This window comes from Otolemur garnettii, unplaced genomic scaffold (assembly GCF_000181295.1).
Source record: "Otolemur garnettii isolate 467f Iridium unplaced genomic scaffold, OtoGar3 scaffold00056, whole genome shotgun sequence".
In the NCBI taxonomy this organism is placed as follows: Eukaryota; Metazoa; Chordata; class Mammalia; order Primates; family Galagidae; genus Otolemur; species Otolemur garnettii.
Genome location: NW_003852451.1, coordinates 7,958,976 through 7,976,880, shown reverse-complemented (window position 1 = coordinate 7,976,880; position 17,905 = coordinate 7,958,976). Strand labels below are relative to the sequence as shown.

Sequence of the window (17,905 nt, the reverse complement as noted above, 5' to 3'; positions counted from 1 at the left end):
AGGACGTTTCACACATGACACCGGCTCACCCCCCACCCCAACATTTAATGGCAGGGTTTCTCAAGGCTTGGTCCTAGGTCTTCTTTTCTTCTTGCTCTGTCTCCTCTCCCCACAGAGCCTCATCCATGCACATGGTTTTAATTCTTCTTGGAGATGAGTCACTGATGTTTTATCTCAAGACCAGGCCTTCCTCTCCTTTGAGCCTCACAGAGTAAAATCAGATGCAAACAGTAAAATCACTTGATGTCATCCCTGGGATGTCTCCACAGCACCTCAGACTCAGTGTACAAGAACATCAAACTCGTGGTCCTTGTGATCGCCAAGCCTGGCCCTCATCTGGGACTCCTGTCGCAGGGAACGGTCCCACTTTCACACATTTGCACAACCGTGAGGCTTTGGAGTCATCTTCAAATCTCGTTCTTCATCTTACCTCTGCACTCAGTGCATCCATGTTACTGCCCGGTTTCTCGGGACCCCATTCATTTCTCTCTATGGACTCTCCACCCTTACGTGACCATGGTGTCCTGCCCACCCGCACCCCACAGCCTGTCCATTCTCTCCTGCACAGTAGAGACTGAAGATGCACACCTGGCCATGGCACCCTGCAGTGTCTTTCTCTTTCATTTAGAATGAAAAAGCCTAGCATGCCCAAGAGTGTTGCCCAGTGTTCTGTTCTGTGCTGCTTCAGCCTCAGCTCCTGCCTGTCCCAGGCCTGCCACTCCCAGGCCATATGCCCCCGCTTGGCACCTCCCTCCTGAGCCTCTCCCCCAGGGGTTTCCTCTGCCTGAGCTCTTCCCACCTCCTGTTGCACCTTAACTGCTTCCCATCCTTTGGGGATCTCAGCTCCACGTCCTGCACGGAGGCAGCTGTTCCTAGACGCCCTCTGGGAGCACCATGGACGGGCCCTTCAGAGAACTGAGTGAAAGTGCTTACTAGCGTGATGTTTGGCACATACGGGGTGTTTGACACGTGTTTTCTTCCTCTGTGTACACATAAGAGACCTAGTAAAAAGGATGTGCTGAGCTGTGATGTGAACTTCACTTTCCCTCCTGGGGCAGCCACGAAGGCTGGGAAGGTGTCAGGGCTTCAGGCCACCTGCTGAGGTCTGATATCAGCAGGGGAGACAGAGCAGGTTGGATGACAGATTGAAGTCACCATCATTACACAGCGAGGGCCAGGGCAGGCACAGGGACTCAACAAGGAGAAGTGAAAGGACCGGCTTTGCCAGATGGGCCTGGGGTCACTGGGAGTCTGGGGTCTTCCAGCTACGCATGCGTGTAAAGCACTCACTGTCAGGACGATGGTGCATTGTCTCTACCAGGAAATGCTTAAATATGTGTGGGGGAACCACTCTTTCTCTTTCTCTTTCTCTTTCTCTTTCTCCTGCTGCTTTCTTGTCTGTACAGTCAGGAAGATCAGATGTGCTCTGGTTCTGAGGAGATGGGGAGCAGGAAATGGGGGTTGTACAGGGAAGGAAGGGAAATAGTGAGGTAGCAGGTCCTCAGGAAGTGCCTTGATTCGTTGTCCCCACTGGGTCCACCCGAAGGTGCCAGTGTCATGTTCCATCCTGTCCCGAGGAGCTTGCTGTCCCTGAATTCCTCCCCCCGAATCTTGTCCCGGCTTTGCCCCCCTCCGTCTCCTCACTGAGCTGCACCTGCTGTGCGATGTGGCTGCTCAGTGCTCACCGGGGCCTCCCCTGTTTCATGTTCAGGCTACTTGGTTTACAGTGCATCCTACGAAGACTTCATCAGAAACAAGTGGTCCACTCAAGCTTCATCAGTGACTCATTTGCCCATTGAGAACCTGAAGCCAAACACGAGGTATGATGTGTTAGTCTTTTATTAGTATTATAGGAACAAAAGCATGAGACCCGTGTGCGTGGTCACAGACAGCCTTTGATTGGAAACAAAGGAGTTAAGCAGAGGTTTTTATGGTTTCTTTGAATTCTCTGTTTAGCTCCTACAGAATGTCAATGAATGTTTACCATATGTCGTGTCATTTTCTTAGGAGAAAGTACTGTATGGATTGTAATTGTTAAGTTATTGGGTTTATATTTTATTCCCAATTTTCCTAAACACTATCTACCATTGGGGGAAAGAAAATTGTTGGGCGTTGAAAGATAACTGGTCTACTTTTAGTCGCCAATGTGTTGGCATTAGGCAAGGCAACCTTCATGTGTGACTTTAATGGAGCAGCAGTTATAACATGTTAGTTAACTAGTACTCAAACCCTCTGAGGTAGACATTCAGGCCATTCAAGATGGATGCTTTGTACACATTAGCAAAGGTCACAGGCCTGCCTTCATGAACAGGAGTGGCTGGAAGCCTGCAATATAGGCAGCACTGGTTTGAGGGGTGCAAAGAGAGTGGTAGCCACACTCTTTCATATGCTCTGGTTTAGGTGGTCATGGCCATTAGAGAACATCGGTGAAGTACCAAGCACATGATGGTCAGGCTGGTAGACTGCCTCTCTGAAAAAAAAAATTCCCTGATTGATAGCGTTTTCTGATTTCTGTGGCATAAATATTCCCACTACGGCCGATTTTGAGCTGCCACGGGCTCACAGTGCCCCTGTGTGTACGCATGGCCCTCACAGCCTGTACAGAGGCTCCTGCATGCACTACCATGCTGAGTCACCATGTTTCCTGAGCAAGGAGGGCCAAGGGACAGTAGCACCTGGGGCCTCTCGTTTCCTACTTGGGCAGAGGGCACAGAGAAGGCTGGAACAACACACGCCCATGAAGTGGAAGTGCGGTAGAGGGGGGGAATCGGGACCATGGCCATGGGCACGGGGGATGCGAGAGCTGAGGATTTTCCTCAGGACATCTTAATGTGTGATGGGGTCACTTGAACTGAGCTTTCATAAACGAGTACACATTTCAGGATTTGGCAAACAAGAAGCAAGTAGAAAAACAGGAAACTGAGAAGGCACTATTTCTTAATATTTCCCTAAAAGCAATGGAAAATTGATTAGAGAAAACAAAACCAACAAAATTAGAGAAATGGGGTTGATATCCATGAGTTTTATTGTGTGCTGAGTGACAAGGCTTCTCTAGCACAGCCATAGTGGCCAACGGCCAAAGGAGGCCTTGGAGGTGTGGCCCCAGAGCTACTCGAAGCTGAGTGATAGCTCCTGACCCCCCAGCCTCCTAACTCCCCAGCCTCCTGACCCTCCCTGTAGCCTCCTGATCCCCCAGCCTCCTGACCCCCCACCCTCCTGAACCCTCAGCCTCCTGACCCCCAGCCTCCTGACCCCTCCATTCCAGTGCTGTTGCCACAGCCTTTGCCACTATGCGGATGTAGCATTTGAGTTAGGATGGGAGGTGGTTATGTGGGATGATGGCCTGTTCTTTCTTTCTAAAGTATCAGTAAGTATCCACCCTTCGTTCAGTCAGTGTGCGCTGTGTGTGTCCTAAGCACCAGGCTGGGGTGGGGTGGGTGGAGTGCACTTAGCCCTGTCCTGGAGGGGCTCAGGGCCTGGTAGAGGCTACAGGTTCTTTTTATAAACTCCCACCGGTCTGTGTGGTGAGGGAGGGCACGTGAGCTTTGAGTATGTGCTGGGGGGGGGGTTGGTTTTCTTCTGAACCTGCGGGTAGAGCAAGGGGCTGGTTCCTCAGGGGAAGGGAGATAGGAAGAAGCAGGTGACCTGGGGAACAGGTGGGTGCGGTGGGGTCAAATAGCCACAGGTAGAGGGGACGCCTCAGAGAAGGGCATGTTCTGGGAGGCGAAGGAGGCAGTTTAGAGTGAGGGGTGAGGGCTGAGAGGGGAAGCCGGACACACCAGTGCCAGAGTCCCTGGTCATGTCACAGCCTCCATTCCACAGCCTCTGCCCATGAGGCCCGCAGTGCACGGAGTCCAGCGGAGAGGGCCACTGGCTGCCGACACGTGTCACTCCTCCCACAAATATTTCCTCAAACCCTCTGCACGGCTGCTCAGTGTGACTATGATGTGAGGATGCTGATTTTCTTCCTGAGTCACCGGGTTCACAGTGGCCTGTACCTCACCTCTCACAGCCCTGGGAACGGCTTCAGCGCCGGCGAGGAGGCAGGAAGCCAGCCTGCCCCAGAGAGGAGCGAGGCTGGAGGAGAGCTTTGCTGTTCACAGCTGATCCTGCTTGTGACTTTAAGTAGGCACTATCTACCTTATTCAGCAGACTGAGCCCCAAATCACTCTCGGGAGTCTGCATATTTTAAATTATACTCAGAGCACCCAGGTTTGTCACTACTGAGGCTTTTCAAAGGAAGGTGCCCAAAGCTTCCTCAGGACGGCCAGGCGCAGGACATGGGTTGCTTTTGTTACCTGAGACCATTCAGAGTATGAAATGACATACCTTAGTCTACAAAAAAGCTTTTGACAATGGAGATTTTAGTCTTTTCATTTCAACAATTTCATGTTGTTTCTCAGCTCAACATATTTAAATGGCTTTGACACATTAGGTGAATTTCAAATGCAGATCTATCTCTGGCATCAGCACATGTGAGTTTCTGGGGGACTGGAATCACTGTCTCAATAGGGAAGACAGATGTGGAGAATATTTAGGCCTCAGTGGTAAAACAAAACCAACACAAACAAAGGCCTCTGCATGGCCTCTGCCACCTGGTCAGTCGTCACTTTGCCACCTGTAGAACTGCACAGTGGTGCTTCCCTCTGCAGACCTGGGGACTGTTGTGTTCTCAACAATGGTTTGAGAACCCTTCCTTCCTTATGTTTCGATTTCCTTTTTTAAAGAAGTATCTGTAAAGTTTGACCAGGCTCAATGGTGTATGCCAAACCCACTGCTTGAACTGCCTGGGGAGTTTTGCCTTAAATAACTCCACAACCTCTGAATGAAACTATGCATAGCTGGGCGAATGTGAACTGCTGAGTGAATTGGGGTTTGGAAACTCAGATGTTCTTAATTGTGCATATCTTTTCTTTTTTAAATTGAAATTTTTAAAAGAATACTTTTTTTTTTTTTTTGAAGACAGAGTCCCTTGCCCAGGCTGGAGTGCCGTGGGATCAGCCTATCTCACAGAAACCTCAAACTCCTGGGTTCAGGCAATTCCTTCGGCCTCAGCCTTCAGTGTATCTGGCACTACAGGTGCCTACCACAATGCCTGGATAATTTTTTTCTATTTTTAGTGGAGATGGGATCTTGCTCTTCCTCAGGCTGGTCTCGAACTCCTGACCTCAAGCAATCTTTCCACCTTAGCTTTCCAGAGTGCTAGGATTATAGGCGTGAGCCACCGAGGCCAGCCCCAAAAGAATACTTTTAAATGAAATGTGAATGATGTAAGAAGACTTATTTTACCCAATGGCTTTTCTTTGCTATCTGTTTAATTAGATCCAAGTGAAATCTATGTACTGTGAGGCCAGAGACCACCTTGGCCAACTCAGGAGGTCAGAAAGCTTGGGGCCAGAGCCCTTTGTACAAGGGGTATAACCCTTTGCTCTTTAAATATAAATAACTCATCTTTTAAAAATTTAGTGTATTTTAATTAGTGCATATGATCTGTGTGGCTGACTTAAATAAACAATTTAGTAACATTCGTGGCATGCTTGCTGGCCCAAAGCCAGAGGAAAAGGCTCTGTATTAACTCTCTAAAATGATAGAGCCACCACTCCCAGCATTCTACATGCCCCTTCATCTGTAAGTAGCTACATACGAAGACAGCACATAAAACATCTGGAATCCCAGAGGAGGAGAACCCAAGGAGTAAGGATAGATGCAGCGGGTCACGACGTGGTGTCAGCCTCTAGTATTTTTTGTCTCTTTGTCTTTGAGCTACACGAGTGCAAAGTGAGACGCTTGGAGACTCCTGCTCCCTCTGGCTGACTCAATGTGCTTTCTAGCCCATTCTTCATTCTAAGACAGAGTTTAGCTCTACAGCACAGCCCCTCTCTCCAGGCCTTTTCCCATTCCCTGTTCTGGACTTGCTTTTCTTTCTTGGAGGCACAGAAGCTCTTAACTCTGTGGCTTTTGAGGCAGTCCATCCCTAGCTGCAGAGCCAACTGCAGCACTTCTCGTGCACCCAGGACGTTGTTGTTAGTTCCATTGCAGAGGCCAACCTCTGGCCCGGTTCACCCTCTCTCTGACAACCAGGGGTTGCATCTCTACTGGATCAAACATTCTGCTCTTCTGCGTGGACTCCAGGGATAAGAACTAGGTTACAATTTGAATTCTGCTCTGTAGTGTTTTGCTGCTTCAGCCTCTCCTGGGTTATGGTGCTCCAGCTGGGACCCAAATCTTCAGCTGAAATAAGAACAGGATTAGCGGGAGCATGTCATCAGGGATGAGCTAAGGAAAGCCTGCCCCACACAGTGACAGTCCTGATGCTCTAAGAATGCAATCTATGTGTCTGCCATGCTCCTTCTGTTCTCATTAGCCACACATCTATGCTGGGTTTTTTTTTTTTTTTTGAGACAGAGCCTCAAGCTGTCGCCCTGGGTAAAGTGCTGTGGCATCACAGCTCACAGCAACCTCTACCTCCTGGGCTTAAGCGATTCTCCGACCTCTGCCTCCCAAGAAGCTGGGACTACAGGCACCTGCCACAATGCCTGGCTTTTTTTTTTTTTTTGGTTGCAGCTGTCATTGTTGTTTGGTGGGCCCGGGCTGGATTCGAACCCACCAGCTCAAGTGTTTGTGGCTGGCGCCTTAGCCACTTGAGCCACAGGCACCGAGCCACATCTATGCTGTTTTAATGGTATCATTTAGAAATGTTATTCAAAAATAACAGAGTTTGTAAATACCCAAAGAACCACTTGTGGTACATGCTTTTGTAAAAATTAAGACTCAAAACCTTCCAGTAGTTTGGGAATGTGTTTCATTACACCTGAATCAAATACATTTCTCTTTCAAAAGATATTTTCATCTAATTTCAGGTATTATTTCAAAGTTCAAGCCAAAAATCCTCATGGTTACGGACCTGTGAGCCCTTCAGTCTCATTTGTTACAGAATCAGGTATGGGTGATGTCACATTATTGGTTTGTTTTTTCTTTAAAATGAAATTTAAAAATCGAGAATAATGACTGCCATAAGTAAACATTCAAGAGGTAAAATCCTTACTTTTCTATTTAATAAGTTCATATTGGATATCTCTTTCCAAAATAAACATTGTTTTCTTTGTGCTAGATTGGAACTTGGATAGCAACTGAAGAACAAAAGTCAAATTCCAATGGAAGGAAAAAATCTAGTTTTTAACCGTGTAGGAAAGATAAATTCGACTCTCTCTGTGCAAAATTTAGTTGCAGAGTTAAAAAAATAATTTTTTTAATTGCAAACAGCTGATGAACTTATAGTCCTGTGACCTGAGAGGCAGACGCTTCTTTAGTGAGCCAGGTCTATAAGATACCCCTTTAATAGGAGGCAGCAATGTCTCCTCTTTTCCTCATTAGAATTTTCTCCTGTTTCTCCTAATTAAAACATCATTCGGTCGTAAGCAATATCACTCAGAGCGCGTCCTTGTATTTTGGGGTGTTGGTGAGCATGTTCCTGTGGCCCATGGTCTGAGGCAGAACTGGCCCACTGGGACAATTTCGGGGTTAGTGACTTTTCTTTATAGGAAGCTAACCTGGGTTCACTCAGCTGAGCCAGCTTTGCACCCAGATGGCTCTACTTCCATTTGGCTAGGTTATTATACTTCCTGCATGCAGCCTGAACCTAGCAAATGTGTCATTGGAAGATATTTTTAAGTATAATGATTTAAAATTACTGAATCAAAATATGTAGGGGGAAAAAACTTTTCCTGACAATATGCAAAAGACCTCATGAGGCAAAGGACCTCGAAAGTGTTTCTACCTGTTTTATTTAAAGGTATATGTTTCTTGTTAGTAATTAGGAAAGACCAAGAGAAAACCATTATCGGTGGCTAATTTGCTGCGTTACGGAACGTGTCTGCGTTTCCAGCTGCCCTTCCTAAGCACAAAGTGGGCCTTTGTCAGCTCTTAGAATTATCATGATAAAGGTCTGTAGAAAAATAAATTCAAATCTATAAAGGTCTGAAGTCTGAGAGTAGAGAGTAACATCTGTGTGATTTCTGGGAGCGCAGTGTAAGCTTTTAGAAAGACAGCTGTCTTCTGCCTTTTCCTCCAAGAAAAACTCCCAGCTCAGCCTTTCTGGTCTCCAAGGGGAAGGTAAAGAATGCTCAAGGCCTCACTTAGGATCTGAATGAGAAACTCTGGGGAAGCACAGGAAGCTCCCTCTCAGTGAGCTCCCGGGAGACGGTCATACTCATGGACGTTGGACAATTTTTGCTGCGGTCATCTTTACTTTGTTGAATCAGATTATTCAAGTTCCTCCTTCATTTTGTGCCACCTTGCTGAATGCAGGGACGTGAGCAACAGGAATTATCAATAGCCGAATGGTGGGATTTGCCAAACATAATCTAAAAATCAACCTGTGAAGTGAATGAAGGTGTGTGGCCCAGGCTGTGCCCGAGCTTGGGTTTCTGTTCTGCTGTTGTGGTGGTTTTACGTTGTTCCCCTCCACCCGGGCTAGAGCATTTTGGATTTTCCATCAGACTGTTGACCTTGTGAAGGTCAGGGCAGGAGGGCAAAGCATTCTACACGTAGGAGCTGTGGTGTGTCCTTTCGTTTTGTGGATAGTGGATGATGTCAAAATGAATGGTTGGACCAAGGGGCAGCGTGGGGAGCCCTGTGGCTGACGGAAGGTTCCGTATGCTGATTGCAATGGAGTTCCATGCAGCCACACTGGTGCGGAAATTCACAGGATACATGCAATTCACTGTATTGTTTTTTCAAAAATAAAAAAAAAGAATGGCCTAGATTTACCTAGTCCATGACATTTTATAAAAATGAATCTTTTCTTTTTAAAGCAGAATTCCTTTAAAAATTAGTTTCATATTCTCATAAATGGGCATTGTTTGGACTTAGGCATAGACATGTTTTAAGAAGAGCTTTGTTGAGATGTAAATGGCATACAACAAACTATACACGCTTAAGATGGGTACCTTAGGGAATTTCAAGATGCGTCTTTAACCATGAAGCCATCACCATTGCCCAGATAGAGGGCACATTTGTCACCCCCACAATGTCCTCCTACTACTGTGGATTCCAGCCTCCTCCCCCCATGTGGGACCCCCTTCTCCATCTTGTGCACAGGCAGCCACACCTTTGCTTTCTGGCACGTAGCTTGCATTTTCTAGATTTTTATGTGAGTGGAATCATACAGCAATAAATTCCTTTGGCTGGCTCCTTTCTACTTGGTGTTATTTTAACCTCCATCCATATTCTCGTGTGTATCAATAATTCTTTCCCTTTTATCCCCAGGCAGTATTTCATTGTATGGCTGGACCACACTTTGTGTATTTAATCCAGTCACCTGTTGATAAACACTTGAATTGTTTCTACATTTTGGCTATTATGAAGATGCATCCACATTTATGTATAACTATTTGCATGCACATATGTTTTAATTTCTTTTGTATAAATACCTAAAAGTGGAATGGATGGATTATACAATAGGCACATGCTTGCCTTTTTAGGAGAGTATTGAATTATTTTATAGCACCCAGTATCAAAACTGGAACCCACAGCTTCCCAGTAAATAACAAAGAATACAACTAGAACAGAGTATGTCCCAAAAGGAAATGCTTAGGAAGCAAAAACTAAGAGAAAACTCGGGCATCTATCAGACTTTTTTTTCTTTATTCTAGTTTGGTTAGCTCTTTCAATTACAGTAAACATCTCAATAGTCGCATGATTGTGAAATATGATACTAAGTCCATTATTTCTTTTTCATTTTGCAGACAATCCTCTGCTTGTTGTGAGGCCACCTGGTAAGTTTCTCTTTTTGATAATTTTGACAATCTGGTAATCAGGTTGAATACTGACTGCGAGATTGCTATGATTACTCCCTCACAAGTAGAAATGCTGGACCTTTTTTGCATTTTCATAATTTTCTGACAACTTCTATGGTTTCCTTGCACTCTTCATCTTGAGCTATGGAAAAGGGTGACCTGGGAATTTTTTTAATAGGGCCATAGTAATTAATACCTATGAAAAACCATTATAGGACTATAGGGTGGCCAGCATCTGTCAAATAAATACTTTATTTACATAGCCCCTTTGAATATTTTAAATTACTGAAAAGACAGCAAAGTGCATTGCGTGTACAGCAGAGGTCTCTTTGTGTTTCACACAAACTGAGAACGCCCTGCTGCAGAAGTAAGACAAGTTTCCTGAGTGGCGGGGGCAGAGTCCACACCCAGGGCCCTGAGCATAGGGGAGCAGCTCCTAAGGCATCACCTGATTTAAAGGCTTTTGTTAACTCTGATAATCCCTTCTTGAAATGCAAATACCTTAAATATGTTCAGTTGAAGGGACTCCCCACCCAACCCAGCCCTTTATACTTCAGTACTAAGTGACAGAGAAAGAGGGTGGGAAACTTCGCTTAGAAAACCCTGCAAGGAGGGTGGTGTCTGTGGCTCAAGGAGTAGGGCACCGGCCCCATATACCAGGGGTGGAGGGTTTAAGTCTAGCCCCAGCCAAAACTGCAAAAAGAAAGAAAAGAAAAGAAAACCCTGCAAGGAGGGGATGGCCCAGTGCGTAAATCCAGTTTCCTGGTACTTTGTGCAAAAGTAAATACCATGGGACATCATACCTTATCGGGTGTGTTCTGTCTTGTCAAGGTGGTGAGCCCATCTGGATCCCATTTGCTTTCAAACATGACCCTGGCTACACAGACTGCCACGGAAGGCAATATGTGAAGCGGACGTGGTATCGGAAGTTTGTGGGAGTTGTTCTTTGTAATTCACTGAGATATAAGATCTACCTCAGTGACAACCTGAAGGGTGAGTCTTTGAGGAAGGGTGGCTATGGAAGGTATGGAAGATTTTTATCTTATCAAGTGCTAAGCTGACACAGCAGGTGCGTCAGAATGCATTTGGGGCCTGGACCTATTATTGTGGCTCCTCCTGCCTCAACTATAGGCTCTACTTTGGGGGTACTAATTTTTACATTGGCATCAAAAATACATTTTTAAAAATCCCCTATATCTTAGGAATGAGGTCCAAAATTCTGTTGAAAATGTAAAGATCTATTTCCTTTACCATTAATTCAATAATAATAAGTGTAAGCTGGAAGAACAGGAAAAGTCACTGGCTACAGCCACACTTTATAGAGAAGAAGGGTAGACAGTGAAACATATATCAGAAGTACTGTTTTTTCTGTGTCCAAAGAACAAGTAAGAATCAGATTGTTTTCTTCCATAGTAGGGGATTATAGCAAAGAATTCCATGAGTACTTGACCTAGTAACACTTCAAAATTGCATTTCTATCCAGCTGGCTATACAAACGTGGTTTTTATTCTAAAACCTGCACTACTTTTAATTTTTTAGTATATACATTTTTAATGCTTTCCCCTAGCCTACTTATATTTTATCATTGATTGGGTTTTTAATTGTTCAGTTATCTTTCCTTGCTAGAAGAGATCATTCTAGGACTGTGTCAGCAAAGTCTCCCCTCCATCCACCCCGGCAGTCTCTGTGTGCGTGCCGTCCCAGCAACTGCTGTCTGTTTATCCCTCTCTGCTCTTCCCTCTCTCTTCCGCCACCGCTCCTTTTCTCACCTGCTTCAGAATTCCTAGGAGAGGTTGCTCAGCCCTCTGTGGTAACCCCAGGGTTAGGAGACGCCCCCTTGCCCTGCAGTGTCAGCACCATGGACAGCGCCGCACGCCATAGACACACCCTTCAAGTGACACATGAAAATAGGTTCTTCTATTTTTATAGACCTTCCTGTCTTTCATAATTATTTTGTAATTTAATATTTGACTCCTGTGGTTTTCTCTACTCTTTTTTAATTAAGTAGAAAGAACTCTCATCATTTATAGGCTGAAACTGCCAATGTTTAATACGTAGTTTCCACTTAGTGAACATTCATTAAGCATACATGATCTTGCTAAATTCCTACACATTTATGGGATTGGTGACATTATCACCATTTTTTACAACATGTAAAGTATGGCATATACACTTTACTTTTCCAATTTCAGTGATTTCCAAAAGCTTGTGGGAACCCCTAAGCCAGCTGTAGCACTCTTTGGCTAGTCACTGACTCTCTATATTCCTTTATGCAGATACCTTTTACAGCATTGGAGATAGCTGGGGGCGAGGCGAAGACCATTGCCAATTTGTGGATTCTCACCTAGATGGAAGAACAGGGCCTCAGTCCTATGTGGAAGCCCTCCCTACCATTCAAGGTAATACAAGCAAATGCCTGATATGTTACACCGGGGTTGCAAGAGAAGGGTTAATAGAAGGAGAAAATTCACTGTAGCTTAGCCTGGATCTTATCATTTGAAGACAGATGTTGGGAACCTTTTGGATCATAAAAACAAAAATAAAGAATCAACAAAATACTTTCTGTGCTGGGCATAGGAGCACAGCTGTGCTCTCAGGAACATGCTGTATAACTGGGAAGAGAAAATAAATATGTGAAAAGGTAACTAAGAGTGAACACCTCCAAGTGTAGATAATGGCAAGAGTTATGCCATGTGATCGTGCTGTTGTCAGGTAACTGTGTGCATATTATCAGTGATAATAGTCACTCCGTGAATTCAGAGGAGGTGAATCTCTGGAGGCTGTTGAGGAAGATTTTCAGAAGAGGGAGAGTCTGGGCTGAGTCGTAAAGCCTCGCTGGACATGCAAAGATTAGAAGGCCTTCCCCATGGAGACCGGCAGGAACAAAGGGGAATGTATGCAAACCCGCAGTGATACGTTTCAGAGCTGGCTTATCAATTATTTGATTGTGGCATTATTTGGTGAGGACGAGTATGCTAATCTCAAAGGTTACCAACCTGTAATTACATCACCAACTCCTGCAACTCTCTGAACAAATAAATGGAGCCACTGAATAAATTCCAGCACTGAAAAAGTTATGCACTCAGGTCTTAGTGATCAGGCCTTTTCAGGACATGAGATGTTCTGAATAACACATTTTTTAGCCTGGGAAAAAATACTCTAGGCTGATACATGAATTACCCATTTTCAAAGAATAAAAAAATAGTAAAATATACAAAACAGGTAAGTGTTTCAGTCAAGGTTCTCTTATCCAGAGAAACAGAACCCAATAGGCTCTGTCTATGTACACATATCTAACTATTGAGAGATTTATTTTAAAGAATCAGCTGACATAATTTTGGAGACTGGCAAGTCCAAAATCTGCAACATGGGCTATCAGGCTGGAGAAGGCCTGAGGTTGCAGCTCAAGGCCACAGGCCATCTGGGGACAGATTCTCTTCTTTTTTTTGGAGATCAATCCTTTTCCGTTTGGGCCTTCAACAGACTGGGCAAGGCCCACCCAGGTTGGGTGGTCGGCTTTACTCAGTTTGGTGTTTTGAATGTTAATCTCATCTAAGAAATGCTCCATAGAAACATCTGGAGTAATGTTGGATCACGTGTCTAGCCTTGACCGGTTGACACATAACAATTAACCATCATGGCAAGTATACAAAGTGTATCACACTTCTTGATTTTTTTCTGGATCTTTCAGTCCCCCAGGGTTGAAATTGCATGTGTTATCTGTGCCCTCCATTCTGTGCCCTTGTGTTTTTGTGCCCCCCATGTTTCTGTGCCCCGTGTTTCTGTGCCCCGTGTTTCTGTGCCCCTGTGTTTTGTGCCCCCTGTTTCTGTGCCCTCATGTTTTGTGCCCCCCATGTTTCTGTGTCCCCATATTTTTTGCCCCCCATGTTTCTATGTCCCTGTGTTTCTGTGCCCCATGTTTTATGCCCCCCATGTTTCTGTGTCCCTGTGTTTCTGTGCCCCTGTGTTTCTGTGCCTGCAGTCACGGCTCTGCACAGAGGAGCTGCTTATTCAGTGCACCTGCTGGTAGGACGGCAGGCAGCCATTCCTTTGGGAAAAGTAAACAGAGCCAAAAGAGCAAGAGCAGTTGTTGGGTTTTGAGAAAAATTTGAAGGAGGTTGGAGCATCCCTTCTACTTCAAGATAGAAATGATCAGACTTGATAGGAGGATTCTTTTCTTGATACATTGCCCAGAAAGATCTGAAAGTCTACAGCAGATTCTAGGGACCAGCATTGGAGGACTGAGGTCTGGCTGGGCCATTCAGAAGCCCGGAACACCATGAGAAGCGGGTGGGATCTGCTCAGCATTGCTCGCCCCGCTCAGCCTGCCCCACATGAGGGCTCAGTGGTGATTGGCTGCCAGTGTCCTTCGTGGAGAGAGAGAGAGACAGGGATCACTCTTTCCTACCCTCATTACACATGTGTAGGGACTAGATTATCCGACACAGCTTCTTGGGATAAACCTCACAGGCTTAGTGACCCATGTAAAAATGGTTCCATTTATTTGGAAGGCACAGTTCGGCATGGGAACTTACCAGAAGTCTTCTGTCTGAAGAGGTCATGAGGATGAGAATTTTCGCTGTTGGTTCAGGGGCCTCTGATATGTTTTTCTCTCCTCTCTTTCCTGTCACCCTTCCAGGCTACTATCGCCAGTATCGCCAGGAGCCCGTCAGCTTTGGCCACATTGGTTTTGGAACCCCTTACTACTACGTGGGCTGGTACGAGTGTGGGGTCTCCATTCCAGGAAAGTGGTAACCCAGGGCCGTTGTGCTGCATGCTGGCCCTGCCTGGTCCCGTCGCTGACTCCCACAGGGTTGTGAGCAGGAGGCAGATGGTGTCCCCAGCCCTGCTCTTGCTGCTTGCGTGTCAAGAAGGCCACGGGATGGACACTGCACATTCTGGTCACCTTCGGTCTGGAACTCAGTACCACGTCTTGGCCTAGACTACAAACAGGACTCAGTTTTGCTGTTAACTTCACGTCTCCACATTTCTTGTTTGTAGTAAGCACGTCTCGGAGATATCAGAGAGCAGCAGCTGACTCAGTGTGACATCCAGACTTTTTAGCCACAAAGTTCGGCACTTTGGTATTTCCAGAAACAGCATAAGCACACAGTGCTGGCTTTGTGGAATGCTACACGCTTTCTGTTTTTCTCATTTTGGATTCCTTCAGGTCTCTTTGTATGCAGTAGAACAGAATTACTAAGAACAGCACCAAAGAAAATATATCCTATTTGAAGTTTACTCTATGGACTTACTTCTTGACTAAATGTACCAAATCTTATTTGTAAATTCTCAATTTTGATATATATATATGTATATATGCATATACATATCCACGCTTATCTGCAAAAATATTGATTAAAATGGTTAAATTTGTACTTGTTCACTAGATAAATGTGTGTGGGACTTTTTGGGTAGAGGTGCTTTTTATTACACAACGTCATCTGGAAGTGTCTGGGGCATGTGTTGTACACACTGCTGCAGTGGCTGGTGTGCATCTGGCCTGCAGGGGCTGCTGGCTCAGTGCTGGGAGGCTGAGGGGCCACTGGGGTGGTACTAGAAGTGGCCACACTGCTTGTGGCTGCCCTCAGAGCACTTCCCACCTAAGGGACAATGGATGTGTTGCCACTATGGGGCACGTCCAGTGTGTTTCCAGGTGAATTAAGATTTTAGATCCCAAATAATTTGGAAATCCTATTTTTTAATTCTTTTTTTCTTTCCTTCTGATCTCAGTATCTGTTCCTTGAAACAGAAGTATCTGTGTCTCTACAGCACAGAGGAGGTTTATTTAAAGACATTTTATTCTGATTGTTTCTAAAGCCTGGTGTCCTTCCTGTGAGCTGGATGCATCCACGCCCTTCAGCAGCATGAGCAACAAAGGGTCACCTTTTTCCTTAAAGCTGTTGGTGGAAGAGAAGCAGGTGGAGTTGAGTAGGAGGTGTCCACTTTTCTGGGGTCTCATGCTACACCCCTGTGTAAACCATTTAACTACAGAATGAAGCCCAGGCTCAGAGAAGTGATTGTTTTTAGTGCCAGCACTACTTTGGGGTGAAACCTGCTGTGTCTGGTAGTTTGAAGGTGAAATGTACAAGGAGACAGATAACTTTGCAGGGCCTTTGTGATGTCCATTTTCCTCAAATTACACAACCTCCTTTCTATAGTCAACAACAGTGAAGAAGGTGTAGGCATTCTGACAGCCTGGGAAAGTGCTAGAATTGCTGAGGGAGATAGATCACATGTTATCCTCTTTTTAGTTTTCAGAATAGGGCAGGAATCATGAAGTAGCTTTGGGGGGTCTTGCCCATAAGAGGAGGATTCAAGGAGACGCCCCATGTTTCACACTGATCAGTGTTCAGAAGATGCCAAGACAAAGATGAGATCTTTGACTTTCCTAACAGCAATAACTTGCTTCCTTTATCTCCCCACCCACTCCCATTTCTGACTGTTGTCAGCATCCACCACTGTTGGAGAGCAGGCAAAGTTGCTGGAATGAACTGTTACAGGGAGGGCACGGGCAGATCACTCACTCCCTGCAAACATTTGCTCAGGTGTACAAGATTTCTGAGAGTGCACAGCAGAGGAGCCATTTGGTCTGTCCTACAAGCCTGCCATGGTTATGGGCCTCTTTGGAAGAGCTGCTCATACCGATGCAGGCAACCTCTCAATGTAGGCCAGTCACACTTTTCATAAATAAAAGGGCAGGTTCCTGCCCCTCAAAGGAGTTTATGCTTATTGCACAGAAATATGAAGAACTCACTGTCATTCACTCCTGCGATGAACTGTGAGGCCTGCCTGCCATTTTGAGGCTGTATTTGATTATAAAAATTTGAACTTTTATCAAAAATAAGTGTTTGTGATTTTAGATGGAAATTACCACAATCTCCAAGTGACAAAAACTGCCAAAACAAAAACAGTGCCTCTAAGCATAGACAGTATTATCAACATTCCGCCTAACTTAGGTTACGTAATAGTTCGAGTCTACAGTGTTCCCATCAATTTTCTAGAACTGTACATATTCTGGAAGTCACATTCTAGAAAGGCTATTGTCAAGGAGATTCTTTTTTTTTTTTCTTTTTTTTTATTGAACGGTAACTATGTACATTAATGCACTTCTGGGGTACAGTGTGGGGTTTTCACATGCAATCTGAAATACTTCCATCAACTGGTCAACACAGCCTTCATGTCATTTTCTCAGTTATTGCTTTAAAACATTCACATTCTACTCTTAGAAAGATTCACCTGTACCCCTATAAGGTAAACCTCAGAAGTAATCCCTCCAAACTCCCTCCCTCCACCCATTCCCCCCTCCCTTCTCCCTCCCCCCTCCCCATATTCTTAGGCTATTTGGTTATAGCTTTCATATAAAAAGGTTTATGTCAAGGAGATTCTAAGAGGAGGAGTTCAAAATAGCAAAGAGTCTGAAAACCATTTTATATGAATTAAGGATGAATGTGATGGGGCTGTTTACCTGAAAAAGGAAAACTTAGTCTATTTTAAAAACCTCTAAGAGAGTGTGCCAATTCCCGAGGTCAGAAGCAGTTCCAACTAGGGTTTACAGAAAAAGAACATTTCACTCAACATAATAATTTTATAAGAATCCAACTATAATGTGAGCATCATTGGAAAATGGTGAGATGTCCATCTTTGAAAACCTTAAATATAGCTATATGTCTGAATCTGCAACTTGAGGCCCTTAGCCTGTTTTTGTTGTTGTTGTTATTGTTTGTTTGGGGTTTTTTTGTGCAGTTTTTGGCCAGGGCCAAGTTTGAACCCACCACCTCCGGTACATGGGGCCGGCACCCTACTCCTTTGAGCCACAGGCGGCGCCTTTAAGCCTGCTTTTAGGGTCTATCTGCTCAGAATGGTTTCTCCCTAATTGAAAAGTTATAAACAAAGCAAAAAATAAAACCCCAACAGTTTTAGATAGGGACCACATGTGGCTCACAAGGCCTAAAATATTTGGTCCTGTAAGAAAAAATGTTTTGTACCCATAGATTAAGGTTTTCTTGAGGTTTACAGAAGAAAATCCTAATTTAAAAAGCATCACAAACTACTTAATAGATGTTTATTCCCTTTTCTCTTACTTAAATTGTATTTATTTTGTGACC

At 44.9% G+C, this 17,905-nt stretch overlaps 1 protein-coding gene across 1 annotated transcript in view; it reads left to right on the top strand.

Moving 5' to 3' along the window:
• Positions 1 to 15,129, top strand: part of FNDC1 (fibronectin type III domain containing 1) — a 63,763-nt gene extending 48,634 nt beyond the window's left edge. Inside the window, exons 18-23 of the mRNA XM_012806726.2 lie at positions 1,712 to 1,820; positions 6,861 to 6,940; positions 9,747 to 9,776; positions 10,629 to 10,790; positions 12,074 to 12,196; positions 14,437 to 15,129. Coding sequence (XP_012662180.1) covers positions 1,712 to 1,820; positions 6,861 to 6,940; positions 9,747 to 9,776; positions 10,629 to 10,790; positions 12,074 to 12,196; positions 14,437 to 14,552 — 620 coding nt within the window. The 3' untranslated portion in view covers positions 14,553 to 15,129. The remainder of the gene's footprint in view (positions 1 to 1,711; positions 1,821 to 6,860; positions 6,941 to 9,746; positions 9,777 to 10,628; positions 10,791 to 12,073; positions 12,197 to 14,436) is intronic.
• The last annotated feature ends 2,776 nt before the right edge of the window (positions 15,130 to 17,905 follow it).